Source organism: Cyclopterus lumpus, chromosome 4 (genome assembly GCF_009769545.1).
Source record: "Cyclopterus lumpus isolate fCycLum1 chromosome 4, fCycLum1.pri, whole genome shotgun sequence".
In the NCBI taxonomy this organism is placed as follows: domain Eukaryota; kingdom Metazoa; phylum Chordata; class Actinopteri; order Perciformes; family Cyclopteridae; genus Cyclopterus; species Cyclopterus lumpus.
In genome coordinates, this window is record NC_046969.1 from 12,423,235 (window position 1) to 12,438,929 (window position 15,695).

At 41.3% G+C, this 15,695-nt stretch overlaps 1 protein-coding gene across 1 annotated transcript in view; it reads right to left on the reverse strand.

The window, feature by feature from the left end:
• pde4ba (phosphodiesterase 4B, cAMP-specific a) overlaps positions 1-12,115 on the reverse strand; it is a 101,727-nt gene extending 89,612 nt beyond the window's left edge. Inside the window, exon 1 of the mRNA XM_034531685.1 lies at positions 11,877-12,115. Coding sequence (XP_034387576.1) covers positions 11,877-12,100 — 224 coding nt within the window. The 5' untranslated portion in view covers positions 12,101-12,115. The remainder of the gene's footprint in view (positions 1-11,876) is intronic.
• Between the last annotated feature and the right edge of the window lie 3,580 nt (positions 12,116-15,695).

Sequence of the window (15,695 nt, forward strand, 5' to 3'; positions counted from 1 at the left end):
AATTCAAATGTAACCATGGCGTTCTGCTGGGGTGTGCAGTGACTTAACTAAGTAAGAGTAAATAGCTATATGTAAGGGAAAGTCTGCTAGCTGCCTGGCGAATTTATGTAGTGTGAAATGCCACATGCGTAAGCTGCTAATAGTGGTGGCAACACTGACAGTCAGGCCCGGGGTGGGTAATCGGGAGAATCGGGAGAGTTCCCGGTGGGCCGCTTCACTTCTGGGCGGGTCAAGAATTTTATTTGTTGACATTTGTCACGTTAGTTCATCTTCTCTTAAAGTGGGCTACACACGTTCTGCATTCTGACACCGCAGCCTCTGCATGGGTTGTACCATGCGAGGAAGTTCACTCCTCCCAAATAGAGTTGGTTCGGTCCGTAGCCCGTCTTTTCCAAAAAGTTTTCTCAGATAGGCTATGGATAGCTGGGCCGGGCCGACCGCAGCGATACGCGTCAGGGAGGATGGACCGGAGGAAGAGGGCAGGAGGGGCTGAAAAAGCCAGGTTGAAAAAAAGAAAGCCATTGGAGGAGGATGCTGCCAAATGTGCCAAGTTTACTGGTTTATGTTCAAGAGGACAAACACAAGTGGCAACTGGTAAAGAGAGACAAAGGCCTAATGATTAGCAAAATAACTATTCGGCTAACGTTGTAGCCTTGATTAATAGCGTTGTAGCGTTGTCAACCTATTCCCAAGCAAAATATTAAATTTAATTAAAATATTAGCCTTTTTATATCACCCAAAATATGGCGATCCATAGACTTTGCAAATATTATGCAAATATTGATATATAATATTGATATTGAAGTATGCAGTAATAGCATACTTCAATAGCAGCAGATAAGACCTCTTTGTTAAAGAGTGGGATATGTTTCAAATGTTTTATTTATTTATTTCTGCTTTTGTTAATTTATCAACCTATCCTTGTGGAATAGTGGAATATTTTTTGTTAACTTCTCATCTTAAGTGGATTATTATTGTTGTATTTAACCTTTACATTATTTGTTGGACCATGGTATTAATAATAAAAACTACAGGATGGTAAGAGCTGAACTGTTGCTTCATTTATCCAATTTCCACTACCATGGAAAAAGTGAGCTGGTCTTGAGCCTGAAATTCCCGGGCTGAAAAGTGGCCCCACTCCGGCCCTGCTGACAGCCCATTTCTTTAGGCCTCCCTCCAAAGCCACTCCCCCAAAACTAAGTCTAAACAAATTTAAACACTTTAAACACTATTTTTGAGAAAATATACAGATATTATTTATAAGCCATATCGTCTGGCCCTAGGACATTTGTCAATGTGAACTGGGACACTTGCAAATTTGAGCGTAGCCATGGGTGATCTGACAAAATTAACACACCCATGGGTGCCCTTTCAGTCACTAGGAGCGACTGTCTGCATATGGAGCTAAATCCATGCCAGTAGTTTTGTTCGTTTGAAAAAAAGATTTGAACCTGAAAATTCAAGTTTTGGTCTTGAACATTGAAAAATTCAACAATGTATTCGAAATAAAAATAAGTGTATGAAAAGTTGTGTTGGTTTAAATATAATTTAGATTCAGTTATGTTTTTTTTTCGAATAAAATATATATTTTTTATTTTTCAGTAGCATATTTTATATTTTCAACTTTCAATCTTTTTTTTTCGGGTTCAGATCTTTTTTTCACTTTCAGATCGGTTTTTTTTCAGGTTCAGACTTTTGGCCGGGATGTGGCGTGGGGGGCGTGGTTTCAACTACAGGGGCGTGGTATCAACTACAGGGGCGTGGTATCAACTACAGGGGCGTGGTTTCAACTACAGCGGCGTGGTATCATGAGTGACAGCTTAACAAAGAAGGCTGACGACCTGCCTCAACTACGTTGCCTTCAAGAAACGTGGGTACTGCGAAAATGATGACTGTTCTGGTCAGTGAGGAGTCAGCAGGCAGCCAATAAAAGGTGTTTTGAGAAATGGATACTGGACATTGCATGGACATCCTGCCAAAAACAATTAATTAGTACAGTAACAAGGATTAACAAGAGAGCTGTTTTAACATCATCTGTACACATATTTAATTTACGTTGCAAGATATTGTGCGTACAGTTGGCAATATTTGGTCATTCCTGATGATGTGACCCAAATATCTCACTTTTACTAAATTTTAGGTCTCGACCTAAAGGTGGTTTTAATAAAATGAGTAAGTATTTGGTCAAAAACAATCTCCTCCATATAATCTCCCTGGTTTACTGTCTCTCTCTAACACACACATACACACACACAAACTATGCACAACAATCCTTTTATCCCTGAGCACAAACTAACACTAAACCATTCAGCCTTTCTACAAGTCCAATTTTATTCACATCAGTGCACGTGTAAACACACGCACACACTCCGCGTCACACACTGCATCTCTGAAAGTGAGTGGGTGGTGGTTTCCCCATAGGCCTATGGTGACAATGAGTCAAGAAGACAGGGCGTGCACACACACACGTACACGAAGGCACAGATGGACATACTGTCCATGCATCAAGTCACAGACTCTGCTGCTAAAAGGTAGACACACATTCCTACACTCCCTCTGCACTTGTGTACGCGCAGAACACTGATGGAACAGGCAGTGATGACAACATTCACAAAGAGGTACAAAAAAATTAAATTACTGTTAAAATGTGACAATTTGTAAATGTGCTGCCAAAATCTTGTTTATCAGATAGCAGCACAGCAAATCTTATTGTACCAGAAGATTGTTCTTCACAGCATTCAGCCAGACAGTCGACAGTGATTCCCTATTTGTTTGGTGAACTTTGTGGAAATATATTCCTCTTCAGGTCCCATTGTTATGGTTTATTTGACAAGAAATCAAATCAGAAGATCGTACTCATCATTTCTGTCTGCATTAAAGCGCTTAAAGTGTTAAAACTAAGTGTTGTCATGAGAAAAGTAACTGGCCATTTCCAGCATTATGACCGCAAATTGCGACGTGGACCCCATCCCTTCCACTTTAGACTTGCCTCCCGGCCCTCCACCCGCTCCTCCTCTCTCTCATCAATACCTCCCTGTCTACTGAAAAAATGTTTGGCCTTGACCCCGACATCCCCAATAACTACAAACCCATCTTCAATCTCCCTTTTCTGTTTAAAATACTGGAGCACACCGTTGCCAACCAACTCAAAACCCACCTGGACTCCAACCAACCATTTCAATCCGGATTCAGATCTCGCCACAGCACAGAAACTGCCCTGATCAAAGTCACCAACAACTCCTCCTCTCCTCTGATGACCACTCCATAAACGTCCTCATCGTACTGGACCTCAGTGCACTCCATCCTCCTCTCCCATCTTGAGTCCTCCTCCACATAACGCGACACAGTCCCAGTCTCTCAAGGTGTCCCCCAAGGTGTTGGTGCACGGTCCTCTCCTCTTCATCCTCTACTTGGCAACATCATTGTCTCCATTTCCACTGCTATGCTGACCACCACCCACTCCGCCATCACCATCAGCCTCACAGATATAAAGACCTGGATGCAAGCCAAGTTTCTTAAACTCAACAGCGACAACTCTGAAATCCTCATACTCTTACTTTTTCAAGCGATATTCAAATAAAATGTATTATTATCATTATTACTACGTTTTCTGACCGCGTTAGAAGTCCTTATACTTGAACCGAATGACCACATTGAGCACAGAGAGAGGAGACATGTACCATATCATTTCAATATGGGAACAGGTATAGTACACCTTTGCAGACAGTCAGAGATAGTTGAACTTGTGTCTACCATCCAACAAGCAGTTCTGAATAAGCATATGATGACTTGATAGACTGTAAAGTACTGTAAGTCCATTGTATTTTTTGGTTATCCCAATTCATCTTTTATGTATTTGTTCTAATCCATATCAAATGTCTCTGTGTTTGAAAGGTGTTATACACTTGCTTTGAGTGAATTATTGTCCTTTATTTGTATATTTTTAGGCAAAGATCACAAAGTCAAAGATCACAAAATATTTTTAAAAAAGCATTTGCTAAATATAGTTGGTGTTAAGTTGTTTGCTGATGAAAACACATTTAATATTCTTTCTTTGTCAATTCATGCACAGCCAAAACAACTTCTGAATAACTTCAACTACAATAAATTCAGTTTTCTGATGCGGCTAGCGTGTGCTCATTTAATAAGATAAAGCACAATGCAGCTCTAGTCCATTTCTGCATCGCTGCACATTGTTGCCAGCAGAATAAAAAGGATGCTGCCACAGTTCCTTTCAGTCAATGTGACAGACAGCAATCAAGTGGAGAATAATTGCTACTTTTTTCTTAAAGCAGACCGAAGGAGAAACGGTAGAGAGGAAATGTATTGTTGCTTTCTGCTTACTGCAGCTCATACAAATGTTGCTTGAGAGCTCTTTTTAATGAATGCTTGTGCTATTCCAAATGGGCTGAAAAGAATATACAGCTGCTACCTCACACACTCACACTCACACACACACACACACACACACACAGACAGACACACACGGCCAAAACACACAAAATCAAAAGTAATAGGTATTGACACAGCTGTAGTCCCTCCAAGAAGGATGAAGGTATGCAAGCAGACACACATCTATTTGCATGTCACAAATTAAGACATGCTTGCTGACTCACAGGAATATGTTAATGACAACATGTATAGTTTTAGCTGCCCAAAAAAAGCTTAGGATGATAAGATACATGGTCCCACCTAACCCCATCAACTACCTCCTATCTGAAACAGAAACTAATGGTTCTCAATAATAGCGAACATTAAAAGTGCCACCAAAGTGAGAAAAAAACTGATCCTGCAAAAGTAAGAGGATGAATTCCCATCACCACCAAATGTTTTCAAATGCAGCGGCATTGGTTTGAGCTTGATTATAAAAAATACAAATGCTGGGAAATGTCAGTTGGAACTTATTTGTTGGAACTAGACACCATCTTGTGATGGGATCCCATCAGTCGTAACGTCACATCGAGCCAGAGAAGTAAAGTGGGCTCCGTTTCCCACTTCCAAACACCCTACTTTCAGCACCCTTGCTCAGACCACACACATGTTCGAACACGGCCTTCATTTGTATCTAAACTACACACCTGTAAAGTTGTGTAGCTGCATCTTGTGACAAAATCGCTGTGACAAAATCTCTGCACAGACAGACAGAAATAAACCCTGACAAAGTACTCAAAACCGCTTCTCTAGCTTCTATGCCAGGTGTTTTTCCCCGACCACATTTTGCCATGACACACACACACACACACACACACACAGACAGACCTACAAGGTGAAAACAATGCCAGTATTTCTGTCGCGGCTAGTAATAGGAAAGACATGGCTTCTGCAGCATCGAAAATGTCATTATGAATGTCACAATATTATCGAGGCTGGATGGCAAAAGAGATGGGGGTTGGGTAGTAAAAAGAAGAAGAGGAAAGGGGATGAACATACTGTAACATATAATGAAGACAAATGTGTGTTCCTATGTTTCCTGGATGCTAGTGCTAAAAGCCACATGCTGTGGACTAAGTATTGACCTATCTCTAACCTCCCCTTCCTCTCTAAGATCCTTGAGAAAGCAGTCGCAAATCAGTTACGTAACAATAGTATATTTGAGGATTTTTAGTGAGGATTTAGAGTGCATAGAGACAGACAAAGTATGTGTCTTGTTAGACCTTAGTGCTGCATTTGACACCATTGACCATCACATCCTATTACAGAGACTATAACATTTGATTGGCATGAAAGGAACCGCACTAGGCTGGTTTGAGTCCTAGTTATCAGATCGATCCCAGTTCGTATGTGTAAACGATGAATCCTCCATGCACACCAAAGTTAGTCATGGAGTTCCACAAGGTTCAGTGCTTGGACCTATTTTGACACCGAGTTGAAACAGGAACTGGAAGTCTATCTGTACACCGTAGGAACCTTAAAGCTCCATTAAGTTATTTAACATTATTAATAATGTTTTCCTTGTATTTTTCTCTCAGATGACTCCCTGTAATGTTACAAGGTTGCTACAATACTGCTGAGAAATATCACCACATAGTACGAGAACAATTTCATTAATGTAGTCATAATTGGGTTAATCAATAAACCCATGGCTTTAAATATAGTGAGAAAAGCAACTGTTTTCCTAACATCCTGTTTGTTCTTTAGGCTTTACAAGTGATCGAATGGAGTGACACATCATTGTTGTTTCGTCAGCATGACTTGTACTGGTCAGTGGTCACTGTAATGTAAAAAGGATTAGATTGCTGCTTTGGTAGACCATAGAGAGCAAAGTGAAGAACGGGCAAGTGGGAAGCAATACACCTCATCAGCTAAATTCAAACTGACAGCAGTGTGAGTATGGTACAGTTTGTTCTTTACAGTAGCTTAAAGCAACCACCAAGACCTCCCGGGGGAACAAGCGCTTACCTTCCTTCCCATCAGCCCTTTACAACTGCATGCATGCTAACTTAAAGACTGCTTGTGCTAATCCAGCATTCAAGTTGCTTAATGTCAAATGCATGAATCCCTTATATTGCATTACTAAGAGTGGATGTAGATGGAATAATACAGCAACTCTGAAAAAACAATTAAATAAGATGGTTATGAAATCAACATGAGCAATCTGAGAATTGAATAAGCCATGTCTGTTATGCAGTATGACAATATAAAAAGGCATAAAACATGTAAATTGTCATCCATGAGTTGCCACAGGTATTCATCCCTTGAATCCCAATCCTGGCCAAGATAACTACATAAAGACATGTTAACGAGCACAGAGGAAAGTGTACACACACACACACACACACACACACACACACACAAACCCAACCATCAGTCATCCTACTCCTCCACCCATCAGTAATAGTTAACTTTCTGCTCGACTGGTTCGGTACTGGGAGATTGGAGAGAGAGATGGAGGGTGCTGAAGCGAGTCATGCAGTGTGAGAGAACGAGGAGGAGGAGGAGGAGGAGGAGGAGGAGGAGGAAGCCTGGTTCCAGATCTCTGAATCACTGCCCACATCACCAAATGTATCAGTGACTAAAAAAGGAGTGATGTTGCTCTTGTGAATGGCTGTTTTGTTTAGATAAACAACCAAGCCAATTTGAACCAAAGGCAGTGCCAGATCCAGACAGACATAGACCTATGTTGTCTTCAAATTGGTCATTGACCGAGTAAATCATAGATTCTGAGGACTTCTGGGTCACTGTACTATGTTAAATTGCATTTTTGTACATTTCTTTCCGTTTCAGTTGCATTTTTTATATATAAAGCAAAACAATTAATATATCCAAAGTCAAACTGTAACTTGGTTCAATACGGTTTTACTTGTGAGACAATTAGCACTTTGAATGCGGCGAAAAGCAACCAATCAGGTTTTGCCTTTTTGTCATGTTGCTGCACACAGCTCAGTGACAACGTGACAAGTGTGTTACTGTCACAACCCACCTATTTTCTACTGACTTTAGTTAAAGTTACTGTGAGGAACTTTGAACTGCTTATGAAACAGTCTCAATTTAATACTGATGCCGCAATGCGACCTAAATGAGTAAACAATAGCATCAGCAAGAAGATTGGCTTTTTCCATGTCTCTAAAGGGACTCTGGCGCTCGCAAATACTATCGCTTCCCACCACAGGGACAGCCAAAGTCAACACAAAATCAAAGTTCCTTGGAAAGATTTAATTTCCTGTCTCTTAAAAAACAAAACACATTAGCTGGTATCCATACATCAAACAGGCTTAGTATTTGTTAATTACACACAACCGCTCCTTTGTTTCTGTTATAACACCATGCCCTTAGGTGTTCGAACAAAAACAAGAGAAATTATGAGTCAATACGAGTCACAGTGGGCTTCATTCCCAGAACTTGAAGAACATTATTACTTAAATTGCAAAAAACACAAAATAGTAGAGTAGAAAGAGATGAGCACTCTTTTGGATTTGTGGAGAGAAAGGGATGTCATAACATATTTACATTTTCGTGGGAGATATTTTAGCCATTTCCACTGTAATGAAATTATCTCTCTTTTGTTCCATATAACTCTTCCTCGAGTGAACAGTTGGCAAAAAGACACTGGCTAGAGAAAAAACGATAATCACGTCAAGCCTTCCCTGCCGTCCATATAACGACGATTTGGGGGCGCGTCACAGAGGCAAACAGAGAAAGAAACAAATCAATAGCAGTCTGTGTGCTGGACAGAATAGTGTTGTGAGATGGATATTTAGGTTGACATTTAAGCTAAAGTAAATAACCCTCTGTGTAGAGCGACCTCTGTTTTGTTTCTTTTGCCGGGGCTGAGTCCTCTGTGTTAAATGAGATGTGTTTATCCGTCTCCCTCTTTCTATATATACACACAACATGTGCATTTCCTTCCCTCCACCTCTTATCTGTCTCCCTTGCCTTCTCTAGTATAGCTCACATCTGAGGGATGTCAACACGCGGGAGGACATCATCTAATTGAGCTCTCGTTTCCATTGTAACCTCAAAATCTAAAATGTTTTTACATTTCACAGATATGTAGGTGTGATTGTCTTTAGTTAGGTGTTATGTAATGTTTAGCAGTTACATGCAGTATATATACACGTATTTAATTGTATTATAAAAATCCACGTTTCCCATCTTCTTATTCCCATGGCAGTTTCTCACTTGCCTCTAATCTCTCCCTCTCCTCCTTAATGTGCTTATTGTGCGAGTGGAAAACAAAGCGGTCATACACCCTAGCCAGCCATCAAAGATGTAACATTATGTGGTGCTTTGGAGTGCAAAAGAGGAGAAAGAGAGGAAAAGGCCAGAGAAAGAAAGGGAGAGGACATACGTGGAAAAACAAGAAAAAAAAGAGAAGACTGACATTGGAAGTCTTCGAAAGAAAGAGGCAGACAGAAATAGTGAAGCTTAGGAAAGACTCACACAGAGCTAGACAAAGAGAGCATAAAAGAGACAAAACAGACAACTAAGGGGATAAGTCAACAGCTCAAACAGAGGAATCATTGTCTGAGTGCCAGTAGGTCAGAAGTTCATCAGCCACTAGACAACAGCAGAGCCAAATAATACTAGCAAGGATGGCATTTATACAAGAGTTTGGGAAACTTGCTGCTGATTCAAGATTGGCAACAGTTTTTCATATACAACTGCTCCATCAAAACAATGTCCAGGCCTTGAACTGAAAGAGAAGAGAGAAAGAGAATAATGGTTATATAGAAAAGGTGTTGCGCACGTCTGTCTAGCTAGATAAAGACGTGTGCGTGTGTGTGTGTGCGTGTCGTACTTGTGAAATGAGAATATTTTCGATTTGAGGGCAGATAATGAATCAGATAATACATGTTTGTAATTTCTCTACATAGATGGGATTAAACCCTAACTCAAAAATCAGCTTGTAAACTCTTGATTTGAGCCCAGACCAAGACAAACACAGGTTTGTGACTGTGTCATAAATCATAATAATCCCTCTAAACCGGTGGTTTCCCATCTGGGCAATGGGACCTAAAGGGTGGCTTTACTAGGGGGTCCTAACAGTGTAGAATAGAAAACAAAACATAGTCCTGCTACATTAACACCTCTGTCTGACTTCATTCAACAGTAGAAAAGACTGGACAACTCATATTAGTCTTTCATCATCCTGTTTTTTAATAATGTTCCTCTCGTCGGGCACAGGTGGGAAGACAATAAGGCCAGAACGAGAGCGTGACCACTAATACCCTGAAGGATTCTCAGAACAGGTGATTTTACAAGGTAGTTTTTTAAGGCAAAAGGGATAATTATATTTTGGGGCAGTGCACAGCGTATTTAATGCCATAGGATAAAGTGGAGTGCTGGAATTAATCTTGTAATCCTTATTTATTACTCATACCTTTTATGAACTATGAACTATAACCTATACGTACGGTGAGCCTCAAAACAAGCATTAAAAAAACAAGTTTTAAAACACCAGCTACTAGTCGACAAGTGCCGTTATCATATTATCCTCGCTGTCCTGATTGATTTTTTTTTTCCTTCGGTCCCTTTCTCGCTGTGTCTGCTCCCCCCCCCCCCCCCCCCCCCCCCCCCCTCCTCCATTTCCATTTTTAGCTTTTTACCCATCACTCTCGAAGCATTACAGTGAGTGAGCCGATAGACCTCAGCATCTCGCTCCAGGACGCTTTTTTTATGATTCTGGCTTTTAATGGGTTGTTCATGGTTATGATGGGTGTTGTCATGACCCTGGATTGAGCCCATATACTGTGGACAAACAAGGCAAAGGATACTACTGACATCTTTAATGATTTCTTAATGAAGCCATTTGCTTTCTTTTTCCCCCTGCACCCACCCAACCCCCACAAATCTCTCCGTCTGCTCAGAAATAGGCTATACAATGAGAGAGAGAAGCAATAAACAGACATGAGCCCCCGTTCTTACTGCTGCTGTGGAGAAGACAGACAGAAGAGAAAATAAACATCCATTACATTTACAAATGCAATATGTGCATCAAAAAAACACACACACCAATTTAGCATGGCAAAATAGGCATTCATACACACAGATAATAATATAATGTTCTTTCCATCGTAGAAACAACACAGCGTGTTTCAACACAACATAGAAAAGCAGATTCATATCTTTTCTCCTTTCCCTCCCCACAACAGAGACATATTTCAATACAAGCAGTGACAAGCCAGCTTATTCATGTTCCCACAAATGTGTATACATGTCAAGCTTTTAAGAGATGTCTAGTATATGCTAATTTATTCTTTTGCAAACAAGGATTTTAAACTTCGCCGACCTCATGAAATAGAGAAAACAAAGTATCTCTGACTGCTGCTGCCTAAATTGAACAAATTCACTGTAACTGCTGACAAAAGTCACCTTGAGCCCTTGGAGTCAAATCCCAGCGGCTCTTTTTCTTGCCTCCAATCCATACATTGCGTAACATAGCAAGCCCTCCCATCCCATCTACTATAATGCCTAACTGCTGCAAAAGGATGGGGCGCAAAATTATGCAAATAAAATGAGGTTTATATCAAATAAATACGTGAATAAGTCAAACCGACAGCTTCTGGACTTCTTCTGGACTTCTTCTAGTAATTGTGCCAATAGAGATACAATCGATGTGAATGACACAACAAAATATGAAAGGAACCAGATTGCAAGTTGTGTGATGTTGCAATGCAGTTGTCATGTTGTGTTGAGCTTGTGTTGTGTTATTTAGACATTGACTTGTGTGAACCACAAAAGGTTGAGGACCACCAGGTTGCATAACGCACCTCCAGTCATACTCTCTCCACATCCAAAACGGGGACTGATCCACACACACACACACACACACACACACACACACATACACACACACACACACGCACACACATTTCACGCAGGTGCAGGGCAGGGATATACTTCATCAAAATGGAGGACAGGGGAGTCTGCTGAATGTGATTTCATTCCATTATGTAATCATCTAACCCAGTGACACAGACAGCGGCGTGTCTGGCCTGTTTCAAACTCTTGTCAGAAAACATTTTCTTGTTAGAAGAGATGAAGCATCTTCATTGTTGTAACCATCTACCTCATTATCTGTACCTGTACTTTTTCACCTTCTGTGATCATTATATCCATAACTCCTCTTTCTCTCCCTTATTGTCTGGTTAAGCCTTCTACCTCTCATCTTACATGTCCATCTCTCAGCTCACATCCCTTTTCGGTCCTCTTTCCCCCCACCCCAACCACCAAATGTTACTTGCCATATTTCTTACTTTTACCATATCCCTCAGCAATTAGATCCCATTATGTCTCTTCAGTTCCCTCTTCACATCGATACCCTTTCCCCCTCTTCTCTCCTTGCGCTAATCCTCTGTCACATCCCTCGACCCCTGATTTCTCTCTCTTTCCTTTACGTCTCAACCCTGTTTTCCCCTCCCCAAAACAGGCCTTACCAGGTATGAGCTACGGTGAAGCGTCGCCTCTGTCGGATGCTCTTGTTGACCATTAGCTTGCGGAAAAGACGCGGGGAGCTTCTTGGCGACAGTTTAGGGGAAGTGGCGCCCCTCTTCCCTCCCACCACACCTGGGATTTTGGGCGGCTCCAGCTCCAGGTGCATGTGCTCCTTGAATGTCCGGATGCATGAGTCCATCTCAACGCTCAGCTCGTTGGAAGACATCCCTGCACTCTTAGTCGGGTCTTTCTGTCCTCAAAATTCAGCCCCTTTTTTTGGTCCAAATTCAGTCACATCAGCTGGTCATGCACAGCAGTTTTCCTCCTCCTCTTGCTTTATCCAGAAGTTTATGCTGAAATGCTGAAGCAGAAAGATTGAGGCTACCTCACACACAAACATTCACCCAGGAAAAGGCCAGCTCACACATACCCTTTTGTTGTTTGGGTTGCCTCTGTGCCTTCTATCCTTTTCCTCGTTCTTCACGGCTTTCCTTTTGCTAATGCACTGTGTTTTCCTGCAGGTCTTCTGTTCAAAGCAGAGCTTTACCCACAGCAAGGTCACATACAGCTCCTTCCAGGACAGAATAATTCCTCTTCTCAACACTCTCCCATTTCCCTCCCTCCTGGTTTTACTGTCTGTAAAATGCTCTATCACTCTGCTTCCTTTCCTCTGTGTCCCTCTGTCACTGGAGGTGCCCTCAGAACGCACACCTCAGTACAAACTCTTCTTCGCAGTCCCTGCAGGCAGCTGGATGTTGGAGGATTTCCCTTATGAAAGATTCAGAAGGGCTGAAATTGCTCTCTCCCCTCCATGAAGAACTGCTTGGCTGACCTCACCTCTCTGCAAACAACCCCCACTTCTCCCAAAGGCACTCCCGGTGTGGCACAGAGTCACTCCCCTCTGCCGAGCCAGATATCCCTTCACTCGCACAGCGAGAGCGGCGAGCGGAGCAGAGCACAGCACGTAGGCAAAGGCTTCACTTGCCGTTTCATTCAGAATATACACAAGGAGCTCAGAGCAGGCACGCAACGAGTGCAAGCCACACCTCCCCTGGTAAGGATTGGCTGGTGGCAGCTGTGACGACAAGCAGGCAGGCACAGTAACAGGTTGTCCGATTTATTATTTATTTCTTCTTTAGCCGGGATTTGTGGTAATGTTGCTGATGATGTTGTGACCTTTACTTTGGCAGGGAACTGGTGAGTGCAAGCCAAGAAAAAAAATGGCAAATTGGAATTGAGATAAAACCAAACAGCTTAATGGGCATCAGTGAGGGGAAACATTCACACTGCAGCAAAGGTCAACTGATTCAGATTAACAGCCTAAAGCATGCCTCTCTCTCTCTCTCTCGCTCTCTCTCTGTGTCTTCCATAATAATTCTGTAGGGGAAAACAAAGAAAGAATTGATCAAGACACTCATTCCAGATACACATCCATACATACAAAGGGCTACTCTGAGTGCTGAAAAGAAGTGAGAGATAAAAAAAGGGTCTGTGCCCTAAAGGTAGAGAGAAGGAGAAGATGAGGGAGAAAAATCCAAAAGGAACATTAGAAGAGGCAGAATGGCAGCGTGACAAGTTTTGGAAATGTGAGCACTTGCTTGTCTGCTCTGTGGACTGATTTGTTTTGGTTGTGAGTCACTGATGATAGTGAGCCATCGAATCATATACTGCTTTCTCACTAAATGCCTGCCAATAAAACCTTGGAAAACAGTCTTCCCAAGCGGGTATATGGAGAAGAAATCTCTTGTAGTAATATGATGCGTCATCGGAGCACAGCAGGCTGGAGTGTGCATCAGTTAGTGGTCTAAAATCAGCCAATGATGCATGGCATTCCCCGGCTCTTTTTTCTCTCCATCGCTCTCCTGTTTTACAATACAAATAATCAAACTTTCACCTGTAAATAGGTTATAATAATACTTGACACAATAATGGACCTGTATTTTTCATTTTTAGTTTACTTAAAAAACCTAACAGCGTTGTATACTGGTAGGGGAACTGGTTGTCATACAAAGCATGTTCTGAGAAGCCAAAAGATTCAGTCACTTTTGCATTGAAAAATGTCAAAATGGAGGAAAATGCAAGCAAAGCTTCTCACTAATTGTCCTGTATCCAATCACCTGCACCAGCCCTCTGTATTTAAGTCCTGTTCGTGTCATTCCCCTTTGTCGGTTCGTGTTGTCTAGATCATTGAAGATCATGTGTGTGAGCCTGTTTTGTTTGTTTTTGAATCCTGTTAAATCCTGTTGAGCAATAAAGTTGCCTTTTCGAGTGTTGACGGCGTTTGGGTCCAGTTACCTGCAGCTGCACATAACACTAATTTTGGATTTACAAAGAAGGCCAAAGATAAAACTGCTGACAGGGAAACAAGAAATCTGCGTGTCAAGTAAAAAGCATAACCGGACAATTCAGCAAATGATGATGCATCCTCTCCCTCGAATGTGTGAATAGCTAAGTACAGGGGCTGAAACATCTTTCTTTATCAGGGTTCCTCAGTAAATGAGGGATGGGTTACGTGAACCTTCTTCTCAAGTTAAGTGGTCACATTCAGCAAACGGGATTGAGTGATGAAAGAGAGCGGGGGGGACAGCAGATAAGATTTAAAAGGGGTCGATCTTACGGCAACAGGTTGCAATTCCATCAGTTGATAATCAATTGCCTGATTATGAGTTGGCAGCTCTTTTGAAACCTCGAGACAAGCCTTTCTGGCCAAAACATGAGGGACGGCCTGATTCTCTACGGGGAAAAGGAAATAAGAGATCTGGCGAACCCAACGAGACAGTTCCTAACAGAAGCAATCAGTGGATCCAGAGACTGGAAGCAACAAAAGAAAATCAGGGAACACTGAGAATACTTCTGGTTGCCACACAACATGTAAAGCAATCAACCTAGAAGTTGTTGACATGTTTCAGCCAGAGTAATGGACGGATTGACATTGCAATCCATAAGAAAAAGCTCTTCATAGAATATAAAAAGAAAGACTATTCTCACAGTTTCTCCATCAGCTTGACAGGTCTTCTGGAAACCAGTGATGACGCGGTAGACTTAATATTAAAGATAGAAAAAATATATAAGAGAATGGACCAAATACAACTGTATACCAAAAGAAAAATACTGAAAATAGTTCTGCGGGCTTTTGCACATTTTGACATTTCCGCACTGAATTGGTAGATGGCAAAAGATGAATGACAAAGCACAAATGAGAAGGGCAGACAACCAAGTCATTTTCAAAGACGATTGAAAGAGATTGAATTAGAGTGGCTGGGCCATTTCATTGCACATTAAACTCGATTTTTTACCCCCTTGAGAGCTTGAATGAAAGCACACAATGCACAGCACAGGAAAAGCCAACAGAGATATACAATAGGCCCTGCAGCCTCGTTGCTGGTGTGTTGTGTTCTTTGACAAAAACAAAGGAAACCGTTAACATCTCACATTTCTGTATGGAATTTAAGTAATACAAATGTCGATATTTCTTAAAAGGAAAGCAATTAATTGTTTTTCTCTTTTGTATATTTACTATTGTTCCTTAACAAAGCAAAAGTATTTTTTATCCGATTACTTGACTAATCATAAGGGAATAATTGGTTACTTAATCTTATACATATTTTGCTAGATTTCTAAATGAATCTATAGCTGCAACCCTATATTGTTTCTCATGGTTCAGATGGAGGTGTGTGTGTGTGTGTGTGTGTGTGTGTACGTGCGTGTGCGCGTGTGTGTGTGTGTGTGCCATGAAAAAATAAATTATTTATCCAAAGAAATTATATCCATACAATCAATGCAAATAAGAACAAAAGCCTATAGAAATGGAAAAACAAGTA